This window comes from Oculina patagonica, unplaced genomic scaffold (genome assembly GCF_052425735.1).
Source record: "Oculina patagonica isolate OP01 unplaced genomic scaffold, crgOcupat unplaced328, whole genome shotgun sequence".
Taxonomy (NCBI): domain Eukaryota; kingdom Metazoa; phylum Cnidaria; class Anthozoa; order Scleractinia; family Oculinidae; genus Oculina; species Oculina patagonica.
Genome location: NW_027558177.1, coordinates 1 through 12,837, shown reverse-complemented (window position 1 = coordinate 12,837; position 12,837 = coordinate 1). Strand labels below are relative to the sequence as shown.

The 12,837-nt window shown below is 37.2% G+C and overlaps 1 protein-coding gene across 1 annotated transcript; it reads right to left on the bottom strand.

Annotated features, from left to right (window-relative positions):
* Nucleotides 1-4,029: 4,029 nt before the first annotated feature.
* On the bottom strand, nt 4,030-10,304 carry LOC144640526 (dual specificity testis-specific protein kinase 1-like). Its single transcript, XM_078499632.1, has 7 exons — nt 9,982-10,304; nt 9,735-9,862; nt 9,575-9,623; nt 9,253-9,402; nt 9,038-9,111; nt 7,562-7,634; nt 4,030-5,938 (listed from the first exon to the last, which is right to left on the bottom strand). Exons 1-7 carry the CDS (start codon nt 10,189-10,191, stop codon nt 5,834-5,836), a joined length of 789 nt encoding a protein of 262 aa, XP_078355758.1. The 5' UTR covers nt 10,192-10,304; the 3' UTR covers nt 4,030-5,833.
* Nucleotides 10,305-12,837: the final 2,533 nt, after the last annotated feature.

Sequence of the window (12,837 nt, the reverse complement as noted above, 5' to 3'; positions counted from 1 at the left end):
TGTTTATTGTTGATGGATATGAATTTTGCCTCCACTACACATCCGGACACACAAGACATTGATTAAATTGGGTGCGTTGGCCAGCCAAGCCATCGTCCCGTTTATTCCATCTCAACATATAATACAAGGTATGAATAAAAGACAAATACTAAGTGCACCAAAGCCGGACACGAAAACCCCTAAAAACCAGCAAGTGGAGAAAACGGGGAACGTGTGGCCCCGACCAAGGCAGTGGCGCAACCCTTGGGGGTTTAGGGTATTCTTATCTAACTACTGTAAACAAATACTTTTCCAAATATACGATCTTACAGTGATACAATTCTGATAGCAAACCTAAATATTTAAACAAGACGAAGCGTCATTCGAAATATATGATCTTACAGTGATACAATTATAATAGCAGAACTAAATATTTAAACAAAACGAAGCGTAATCCTGCATCCACTGATGACAAAGGAAAAACAAATATAACCAAACATTAACCAAAACGTGACGAAGGCTGACCGTAGAATGTCTCACCTTTCTAACGGCCACCTATTTAAACTCAAATCCCACTATACACTGCGCACCTCAAACCCGCACCCAGCCCTCTGATCCGTGCCGGCAAAATAGTAATTTATGCTAATTTAAGATCATCACAAATTACATATTTTGCCTCCACTACACATCCGGACACACAAGACATTGATTAAATTGGGTGCGTTGGCCAGCCAAGCCAACATATAGAGATAAAAAGAAAGGGCTAGAGCAAAGTGATTATAATTTTGAACTTCTCATCTACTTGCTAGAGAGTGTCAACAGAATGTAACTAATTGTTCACAACAGAGGTTGAGGCCAAAGGGCCATGTTAGCGGAAATTCCTTGAAAAGGACCATCATCTGAGTGGGTAGTTCACAGATCGTGCAGCCACTTGAAACCATGGAAAGCGCAATTGATAAAGGAAACTGAATATTTTGCTTGAATCCAGCAGATACTGCAGATCAATGTACAATTGATGTGCTTCACAGGGATGAGATTGGTAGCCAACACAGTTGTATAAAAGTCATAAAAGGATCTCCATCTGTTGAAAACTCTTGCGTAACTAAGTCCCGGAAGTTCTGGAAACAAGAGCTGCAAATTTCATTTTCTCCATTATTAATGACACCTCTCCCGTATTACAGGTAGATGAAGTCCAGAACCTCGTGTCAAAAATGTCTGCAGAAAAAAGGAAAAAACCAAGTGAAAATAAAACAATATGTGACAACAAAGAAGAAGGGAAATATATACGAAATTAAAAAGAACCCCAACCTGCCTTAACAAAACAGAAACTAAGCAAGCTAACAGACAAGCAACTTCCAAAGAAACACAATAAAATATTTATGAACGCTTTATCCAGAAAGAAACAAAACTACAACAAACATACTCTATATACCACTCAAAGGTACTATCTGATATACAATTGTTCAACATCAACAGTCTCACATCAGCCCCTTCAAGGGCAGTGTTTAGAAATCTTCAAAATAAGCAAACTTGTATGACAGACCGCTCAAGGGCACTGTATGCAAATCTTCAACATTAAGAATCTTATATCATAGACCCATCAAAGGCACTGTTAAACAAATCATCGAAAATTACAAACTGATATTATAGATCCGTAAACGGCACATGTCAAGGGCCACGTCATCTTCAAGGAGAAGGCTTGAAAGCCAAATAGCAATGTACTAACATTGTGGGACGCGAAATGCATTGGAAACCAACGCGAAACCTTGGCTTGTAAGAATACTAAAATTATTGCGTAAAGCTACAAAGATCAAGATCAATAATACAAACGCTTTACCTCGAATTTTAAATAGGAATAGATAAAGGATTAAATATTGTAGGAGGTGTTGAAAATAAAACGAAACATTGCAAACTAAAAAACTCGTAATAGCGATCTCAGCAAAGACAGATCCGAGCAACACTAAAACTAACATTGCTCCTAAACGCGATCTTAGCAAAAACAGATTCCAGCATCACTACCGGTAAATCTAACAATGTTTCTTGTAACAAAAACCCCAGAATTAAAAGTAGTGGCAACTTGAACCCCTACTTATTGTGCCTAATATGAAACAAGGTGCACCAAAAACTTTCCAAAATACTGAAGTGATAATTAAACACAATCTTTTTACTTGACACCAGATTTAATATCACAATACACCAACAGAACAAGTAAACGAAAAGAGGGATCAATAAATGGCAATGGAAAAGCATCAGACTCATGATCTAGGAAATAAAAAAAAACAAAAACAATTGAATTAATGTAAAATAAGATGAAAAGCGCTAAATGCGACTAGTATGAAAAAAAACCAAAGGATAACTAGGATCAAAACTGAAAGCAAACGCAAAACAGAACAAACTACACCTTGATTCTGGGCATTCCTTTCAGTGATTAGCTGGTGGACCGTACTTTCTTTAACTGCTATAACAGTGAAGGATAATTGGGACACTCAAGCTTGCCAGATCGTGCAGCGACTTGAAACCATGGAATGCGCAACTGATAGAAAACACTGATGTGCTCGAATACGGCATTAACTGCATGAACGAGGTACAATTGATGGGCTTTACAGGGATGGGACTGGTACTCAACACAGTTGAGGCAAAAGATCTCCATCTGTAGATCTCCATCTGTTGAAAACTCTTGTGTAACTAAGAGAAATCGCTGAAGCACTCAAAAACAAGAGCTGTAAATTTCATTTTCTTTCTTTCTTTTTTTTTTTAATAATAATAAAGACACCTCTCCTGTATCACATGTAGGTGAAGACTATAACCTCGTGCGAGAAATGTCTAAAGAAAAACGAAACAAAGTGATAATAAAGGAATATGTGAAAACAAACAAAAAGGGGAGAAAAAATATAAGACATTACAACTAAACCCCGGCTAGGAAAAAAGGCGCGTGGCACTTGAACAAAAGAGAGACTAAGCAAGCTAATACACACAGACAAGCAAATTCCAGAGAAACGCAATTCAATATTTATGAACGCTTACTCCAGAAAGAAACAAAACGACAAGAAACATACATGTACTCTATACACCACTAAAGGGCACTATGAAAATATATAAATACTTGACATTGACAGTCTCATATCAGACCCCTAAAGGGGAGTGATAATAAATCTTCAACATTATCAATCATTTAACATAGACCCCTCAAGGGCACTGTATTCAAATCTTCAACATAAACAATCTCATATCATAGACCCCTCAAGGGCACTGTATTCAAATCTTCAACATAAACAATCTCATATCATAGACCCCTCAAAGGCACTGTATTCAAATCTTCAACATAAATAATCTCATATCATAGACCCCTCAAGGGCAGTGTAATCACATCTTCAACAAAAACAACAACAATAATAATAATAATAATAATAATAATAATAATAATAGTAATAATTTTATTTGTCTATTTCTAAAATATTTACAATGGCTAAAAATACATTCTGACTTAAATTTGAGCATACGTTACAAATACGACTTATTTTTGGTAATAATAATAATAATAATAATAATGATGGTTTATTTGCATTCCAACAATGTTGGCTCTTCTATGCAAACTCAAGGGCACTGTATTCAAATCTTCAACATAAACAATCTCATATCATAGACCCCTCAAGGGCACTGTATTCATATCTTCAACACAAACAATCTCATATCATAGACCCCTCAAGGGCACTGTAATCAAGACAAATCTTCAACATAAACAATAATAATAATAATAATAATAATGGTTTATTTGCATTCCAACAATATTGGCTCTTCTATGCAATCTCAAGGGCACTGTATTCAAATCTTCAACATAAATAATCTCGTATCATAGACCCCTCAAGGGCACTGTATTCAAATCTTCTTAAACATAAACAGTCTCATATCATAGACCCCTCAAGGGCACGTGCTCTTCAAGCAGAAGGCTAAAAAGCCATAAAGCAAAGTACTAATACTGTAGCAAACAACCTTAGCCCGTAGCAACAAAATAATGTATGCGCAAAAAGCTACCGAGATCAAGATAAAACAATAAACGCAATAACAAGGAATCAAAATAGGAACAGATAGAAGGTGTAGAAAATAAAGTGATACATTCAAAACTAATAAGCCCGTTATAGTGATCTGACTAAAGACAGATAAATTTTCAGCACCAATAAATTAGTGATTAATTGTTCGTTGTAACAAAAAGCCGTGGAATTATAAGAAGTGGCAACATGAAGCCCGACTAATAGTGCCTATTATGAAACAAGGCGTGGGAATTACTTTCCAAAACTGAAGTGATCTACGCAATCTGCCTTTAAACAAAACATGAATAAACTGTTAAATCAAAAGGAAATCAAACCAAAAGTAAAATGGAACAAACTACACCTTGATCCTGGGCGTTGTTGCCTAGCCACTCTGACCGTAAGTCGGCAGGACCAGCACAAGAAAGGAGTCTCTACAGAGACCTGGTTTTGCTTCAGCTCTATTAGTTTTCTTCTCATCGTCTTCGTCCGACATCCGCCACGTCGTGATGTTTGCATTCCAAAGCAGAACGGTGACTAAAAAGACATTCCCCGATAGAACGCTTTCTTGGATTTGTCAAAGTCTTTACGACAAGGACCGACGATATCGTCTTCAAATGCTTCTAGGACCGATTTGTTAGCTCTAAACTGATCTTCATTACTCTTCTTATTGAACGAAAGGACGAGCAACACGCTTCTTTCAACATCCCGCATCTGCTCAGCGGCACCTCATCGCTCGATCTCGTAGAACCAAGACAAAATATTGGTAGAACTGAAATTATAGTCGCGACAAGATTCTTTATCTGACCAAGAAGATCACGATTGTTCCGAGGAATAATTTCTCTGACTTTAGTTTTGTCCGGTGGAAAACCAAACATTAACCAAAACGTGACGAAGGCTGACCGTAGAATGTCTCACCTTTCTAACGGCCACCTATTTAAACTCAAATCCCACTATACACTGCGCACCTCAAACCCGCACCCAGCCCTCTGATCCGTGCCGGCAAAATAGTAATTTATGCTAATTTAAGATCATCACAAATTACATTTTCTATTAATAAGATGTTTGAAAGTAACACAGAAGTTTGCAATAAGATGTGAATCATTTTGGTACATAATTTTGTCTAATTAATATTTGAAGTCCTGGCAGATTCCTTCTTAATCTAGTTTACTGCCCAGGTAGCTTCACTTATGTCCAGGAATGAATGCAAGTATTGTTTAATGAGTACTTCATGTTTGACTTTGTTATTTGACATTTCCATATTACTTCATATTTGACAGATTTTGGTGTGTTTTGGTGAGCTTTATTAATGAGGACACTTTGTGATGCCTGTCATGATGAACGTGCATCTCATTTGCATTCAATCCTGACTATTATTTGGGTAGCTTCAACTGACATTATTTAAAAAAAAGTTGAAAGTTGTCTGCAAGCCCAGGTGCTAAATTCTGGTTTCCATGGCATGAAGTGACCAGGTGTATCGTCAGGTCCCTGGATGGGACGATAAGGTGATAACACAGGTATCACAGGTAACCACCCAACATTTTTGTCTGGTTGCCATGGCAATTTGCCACTGCCCTTGTAGTTTATACTCCTGGGCAGACAGGACACTGTAAGGTAAGGTAAGTGTCTTGCAAATGACAACACACTTGGGATTTCGTCGGACATGAACAAATTTTGGTCGGCCAATGTCCGATGATTGACTGTTATTTGCAGCCCTGTTATAGTTCATTTTTGATTGAATTTGCTGGAAAACTCATCTGGATACTGGTAGGCAAGACCAGGACTTAGAGCAAATTTACCACAACTCATGTTGTTTTTTTTACACTTCCCTACAATAAATTAAAACATACGTTTGTCCGAGGCAACTCATCTGGGTCAGCTGGAACCCTGCCAATGATTTCACATAAAATTATTCCATAAGAAAATACATCAGCCTGGAAAAGACAAAAAAGTGCAAATAATAAGAGAGAGAGAAAAGCAAGCGCACTGGGTTATTGTGTTTGGGTTTTATTGTTGTAATTCAGTAAAATCTCACTTGAGTTGTCTTTTAAAGTAAGATAAGGTAAAGTCTGCATTCAAGCCTTGTGAAGGATCTTGTTTCACTGGGAACAAGATCCTCCAGTCTTCCAGTAAGGCACAGAATTCATTAAGCACTATCAATAATTATTGATAACAAAAAAATTTCAACCCTTTTAAATTTCTGCTTTTGCTTTGCAGCATAAATCTTTCATTTCCTTCCATCTCTGTTGCTTCAGGCCAACTTTGCCCTATAGCACTAGCATACTCCTATTTCTACCGGATTATGCCTTTTTCGCACTTCTTCACAACTGAAATTCTTGTTTCTTTTATAAATTGCTGGCCACCATATATGAAAAGGCTTAAAGTCTTTTAGAATTACAGTTAGTAGACACTCAGTATGTTCCACTGAAAAATATTGGCATCAGGAATCTGATTGGTTCTCATATCTTTGTCTACTCGCTGATACATGTAGAACAGTATTAGGCGCAAGTGGATCTTGAAAGGGAAAATTATTCTTAATTTTTGGCTTCAAAAAATACATTAAATTGTAGGTTAAGGACTGCAAGTGTCTATAAAAACAAATAGACTACTCATCTTGATTTTCTATGAGGGATAGTTAACTTGGCTAGTACATCTGTTGACTATTCTATCACAAAAAACTCAGGCTTATTTCTAATTAGAATCCAAAGTTTTTAAGTGTAAGGCAGTCAAGGCATTGAACCATTCGATCAGTATCGAGTTTAATTTGACATCAGGAGATCGCATCCAGTTGCTGTGACTTTGAGCAAAACAAACTGATCACACAGGCAGTGCTATTCAGATACTTATTAAGGTACCACTTTATTGACATCAGCAGGAAACATAGCACATGTCCAAGGGCATTTAAAATTTATTTCATCCAAGTTTTGTAAGATTTACCCAGAGTTTCTCTCACACTGAAATGCATTTTTGTCTGCCACACAACAATGCAACAGCACTTTATTGATAAGAACGAAAAAGCTGTTGCACCGAAGACAAGAACAAAAAACTGAATCACATGACCGAGCATGAAAACTGATATCCTGACTAGGACCCAGGGTTTCCCATTCAGTGTGAGAGAACTTCATTTCCTGCCTCTTACGCAAGCTCAGCCGGCAAGAAAACCACTTTTTAATTAGTTTTCTCTGCAATGCTAAAGGTTTACCATGAATGCAAATAACTCTTCTTTTGCAGTTTTTTACCAGATCCATGCAACATTTCCAAACTTATGCACAGTATTATTTATACTTGAAGGTCAATGTCAACACCCACTCACATAATGAGTTTTCTACATGTACCAGGTACAGAGAAAATATTATTTAGATTTTTTTCTGAATAATACACAGTGTGTTATCACAGTTAAATCAATCAGGACTATAAGCTTTATCATAAATTTGTTATACTTTTTTCATACCAGCAGTGTGGGATTACAGTTTCTCAGTTAGCACCTCTTCAAGCTGATATCTCAAAGCTGATTGGCTGAAACTTAAACAATTATAATTCCCATATCACCTGCTTACCTTCTCATCATAATTCTCTCCTCGTAGCAGTTCTGGGGCCATGTTATATGGAGACCCCACAATTGACTGTTCCCTGTAATAAAGCAAAAAAATCGCTAAGCATTAATTCAACCATACAGACTAAAATAAATGTTTGCATGACTTGTACGAAATTTCAGTTCAAAAGACAACTACCCAGGAGAATTTTATCACATAAGCACCTGTTATAAACAAAATTAAACTCTTAGACTAATTGTTACGTCTTGCGTAATCTTTAAATGCAGTGTAACATTTTATTCTTCCACTTTTTTCCTGGCTAACTCTCAAAAGTGTTATATACCTTTAATATCATGCTACAGAAAATCAACTAACAACTCAGTTAAAAAAAACTGCCTTTTCAGATATCCGTTAACGTTCGTGTTAAATTAACTTTTGTTTTAAAATTAAACAAATTCATGATCGTAATTAGCTGCTACAGAGGTTGGTATTATGTGTTGTGACTAAAATTTATCCCATTTTTTAACTTCAGTCTAAACACTCCAAAAATTACCAACTCCACTTTGAATCCTAAATTTATGAGAAAGAGAAAGAGATATTATTTTGCAAGAAGGTTTTCCTTTTGGGACAACATATTTAAATTAGCAGCTATTTTTGTCTTTAACAAGATACAGGTTAATTTATTACAATATATGTCAGTGCTAAAACACTTTTGCTATAATTAGAAGGGGTGATAAATGCACTTCTAAAAGTGGCAAGATTTTAAAATTCAGTATCACTCAAGACTCAATATTAGCACTTCAAGAGAATATAAATGTATAATATCACAACAAAAATATAAATATAGTGTCCTAAACAAGTTTGGAAAAAATGTAAGCTTGGGCTTCGAACAATTTTAATAAAAAAGTTTTCAATTTGGAACTAGGAACGGTTTACGATTTAATATGATTATCATCAAAACCCTGAATTATCCTGGGTTTCTTCATAAGAACAAAAATAAATATACTTCACTAGGATTAAAGGTTTTGCTGGGCAATATCTCAAGTGTATTAACGTCGAGTTAATAAAACTATTTACAAAGTGAAACTGACAGCGCTCTCCAAAATTAAACAAAAGAAAAACGTGCTGACTTATAAAATTCGGGTCCTGAATTTTAAATTTTTCTTTTGCTTTCTTTTTTCTTCTGATTTGCATGAATAATGACAGTTTTTTCCCTCTTGCTGTGCAATCGCCGATCTTAGCAACGATTTTAAATTCCGCTACTAAAGATCTTGAAACTAATGTAAACCTTCGATTATTTGTTGACCTCGGTGTTAAAGGTTCCGCTTTCGAAATGAGAGCAAACTTGGTTTAGCATAAGTTTAGCGTTATTTGGTATTTCCTGGAGGAAATATACTAGATATTATGAGAGTGGAAGTCGATCTTTTATCTGCAGATTGCAAACTTGGTCGGCGGAAATTTTTTTCCCTCCCAGCAAAACACGGCGCGAAATCTACTTACTTGATTTCCGTCGCTAAGCCCAAATCCGCCACGACTCCATAACGCCAGCCGTTTCTTTCCTTTATCAAACAATTCTGCAGGAAAATAAAAATAAATAAAATCATGAAAAAATAATATCATGAGGATATTGCAGTTTGCTGGCGTCGAATTGCCCAACAGTCAAAAATCGGCGTATGAAAATAATCAAGTTTTAATTTTATAGTATTTTTACTCACTTTCGATGTAAGATCTCGGTGAATAACGCCATTTTTGTGAAGATACCTCATTCCCTCGGCGATATCCCGTGCAAGATAAAGTCGCGTTGTCCAATCTAGTTGCACCGAATGTTTTAATAAAAGACTTTCAAGGTCCCCTCCATTGACGAACTGAAAGAAAACATCAAGCAAAGTATTATATTACCGTGGAAAAACTGTACGGAGCACGCCAGTACGACAAGTGTACTAGCTTTCGTGAGCTCTCAAGCTCTCCCGTAAGGAAATAAAGTTTAGTTGGCAAATCAGGGGTTGTAAAAACGAAAAAGAAAGTAAAATAAAATACCTCGCAGAGAAGATGAACTCTGCTCTCATCTACGCAAATCCCAAGAAATCTGTAAAGAAAAATATAAGTTTAAAAACCTTGAAAAATATTTAATCCCACACAGTGAGTACCGTACCGTGAGCATGTAAAAATATGATCAAAAATTGGACTTGGCGATCACCTTATCACATTCTCGTGTGAAAGATGACTCATTAACTTGATTTCGTCCAGCATTGTACACGTATCTCTTTCCACATCAGGTTTGTTCATTTTTAAAACCATAACTTCCTTCGTTTCGCGATGTTGAACCTAATTCAAAACAAAACAACACAACAGAAATTAGCACATCTTGCAATTCTTGTCACGATTGTAAAGGCGATTAAAAACACTTGACGAATTAAGCAACCTCAATTATAACTTCACTGAACCTTATAAACATTCCCATAAAACCCGTCCGCCAGTTGAGTGCATGTAAAATCCTGGTAGCGGTAAATACACGAAGTGGGAATCGACGAAGGTATGCCCTCCAACAAGCTGGGATCAATTCTTATCGACTCCTCTTCTTCGGACCCGGGGTCATTACAAATACGACCCTCGTCGCCATCCCCTTTAGCTGGAAAATCCATGAGGACCACCATAGGTGTAATGTCGATAAGACAATAATATCAGCTAGGTTTTTCAGCCAAGAACTGCGTTATAATCCCACGTTTTACTGCGCTCCGACCATGCATCTTCCTGTACAAGGCCTGTATGCATTGTGTTACTTTCGAGTTGTAAACTTTAGCCCGCGGCCTCATGGGAATGATCATGAATTCTCGCTTGTGATTGGTTGACCTCAGGAACCCCTTGCGTGTTCTTGCCGATGGCTGCTGTCAATCAATTGTCTGTTCATTGTTGCCGGTAAACGGTCTGTTTAGCGTGATCACTGGAGTATGACTTGTAAACAACTCACTTGTGGGAAAAAAGAAAAAGTTTGTTTTGTTTTGGTTTTCAGGAACGTTCTTTTCTAATCGCATTATGGTTTTAAAGATAACCGCAATACACATTCAGAGTATAAAGACGACACGTTTAAGCATACCAGGCCACAGGCGGCCCAGGCTCTGTCGTTAATTATTTGCAACGATCGTTCCCTCAGTTGTCGGTTCGACTCAAGCGATCGAAAAATATGCTTCATAAATTGACGAATTTGAGATCTTTCGTTCCTAAATTACAATAAACTGTAAGCCATATAAATAAAGATCACTTACCTATTGTTGATTGTCTTAGTAGGGGGCGTCAGCGGCAAGTGAGGAATAAACGTCCCAAAACCCCTCAAAATCACACAATAACAGACAATCAACAATAGGTAAGTGATCTTTATTTATTTGGCGTACAGTTTATTGTAATTTAGGAACGAAAGATCTCAAATTCGTCAATTTATGAAGCATATTTTTCGATCGCTTGAGTCGAACCGACAACGACCGTTGCAAATAATTAACGAGAGAGCCTGGGCCGCCTGTGACCAGGCTGATATGTAACTGAAGTTGTGCGTGTCGTCCTAACACCCCCCGGAAACTTTCGTGCTTTTATTCATGAGGGCTCGCATGAATGTCTACTTGGGAACGATGTTTCTTCGGACAACAAATACAGATACAAACACTTTTCACCGGTTTCCTGTGTTTGAAGATTATACAAAATATATTCCTTTGCTTTGGGACGGAACGAACCATTAAAAATAACCGGAGGGGAGGGGAAGGGGGTCTTTTTCCCAAAAAATTCCTGTACGGGAACCTTGTCTGAATATCTAAAAAAGTGAACGTTTTCAGATTAGCACTAAAACAAACCGGATGGTGTCAGATATCATGGGTTTTAAAATTAACTGAACAATTTCCTGTGGTGTATTTTCCATGAGCTAAAAGGACTAAAATGAGCTGACTCGTCTAAAATCGATCGTGCACGAGTCAGCTCCTTTTTATAGCTCCTAGAAAAGACAGAAAATACATCGCTGGAAATTATCTGGCCGGCGGCGCCATAACAGGGGTTTCTTGTCATTTCTTGTGTTTTTATTGGCGAGGAGAGACTGGTAACGAGTAAAGTGGAGCCTTTGTACACGTCTCTTCTTTCCATTACCGTTTCATATATTGCAACCGTCTATTATTACTCAGTTTTTTTTTTTTCAGCCCCTGAAGATATTACTTTTGTTTAGCCGAAAAATTGAGCAATAAAATTTATTTAGCCTTTTGCTGTCCGATGGTTATCATTAACTTTCCCGCCTTTTCAGGTACCTTAGGTTTACCCAATGTACCGAATGGATAAATGCGCTGTAGTTTTGGCTTTTCTGATCTGTTTCAAATTTTCAGTGCAATAAAAAGAGGTCTGCTTTCTTTGGCCATCTGCAGGTTAAAAGGGAAATGAAAGTTTGCGGAAGTCTGAAGTTATAATGCTATAACCAGCCCACGTATACGTGTAACTGATAATCGTATCACACAATGAAGTGTGCAATAAACATCGAATTAAAAAATATCGGAAAGAAACCGTTTTGATTTGACCATTTCAGTACCGATGTCTTAGATCCTAGCAGACTAGACTTCAGGGTTTTAGTAAAATGGCAAGAATTATTTTTTTTCTTAAAGTAAGAAATATTGTCCTAGAGATTTTGTAATTATTTAACCAAAATAACACCTGTTCACAAAAAAAGTCCAAAATTAGAAGCCAGTCATAATTTTAGCACTGTATTAAATATTGTAAGAGCGCTTTATATGCCTTGGGGGAAAGAATTGGCTAAGGCCAAATCATGGTCGAATCATCTGGTCCATCTGGAATATCAGTCATAAGATAATTTAACTCGAGGGTGCACGCATAGTACGTATTTCAAGGAAATTGTCCTTTAAATCACTAAGAGCTCAACCAAGAGAAAATAAGGGCTCAACCTCGTGCCCACGAAGCAAGCGCGGCGACTTTAATATTGGAAGTCAGATGTTTTCGGACTATTTGCGCATGCCCAGCTTTCAAAAGCATGCTTAACAGACACGATGGTGCTTTAATTCAGGTTTTTTTTTCAAAACCAATCAAAATCGACCCTACAACCAAACTTGAAAGTCTCTTGTTACGTCAACCCTGAGCAGAAAGAAGGAAAGATTTGAGGTACGAGATTGCCAAGAGCTCATTTTAGGACGCAACCTCGTACCCCGGGTCTTCGTTCCCCTTGACCGGCGGTGGGGAAACGAGTGACCCAGGAAAGTTCTGATTAGAAGTTGAAAATATCAGACTTCCGGTTGAATTGCGCATGCCTGGTTTTCAAAAAT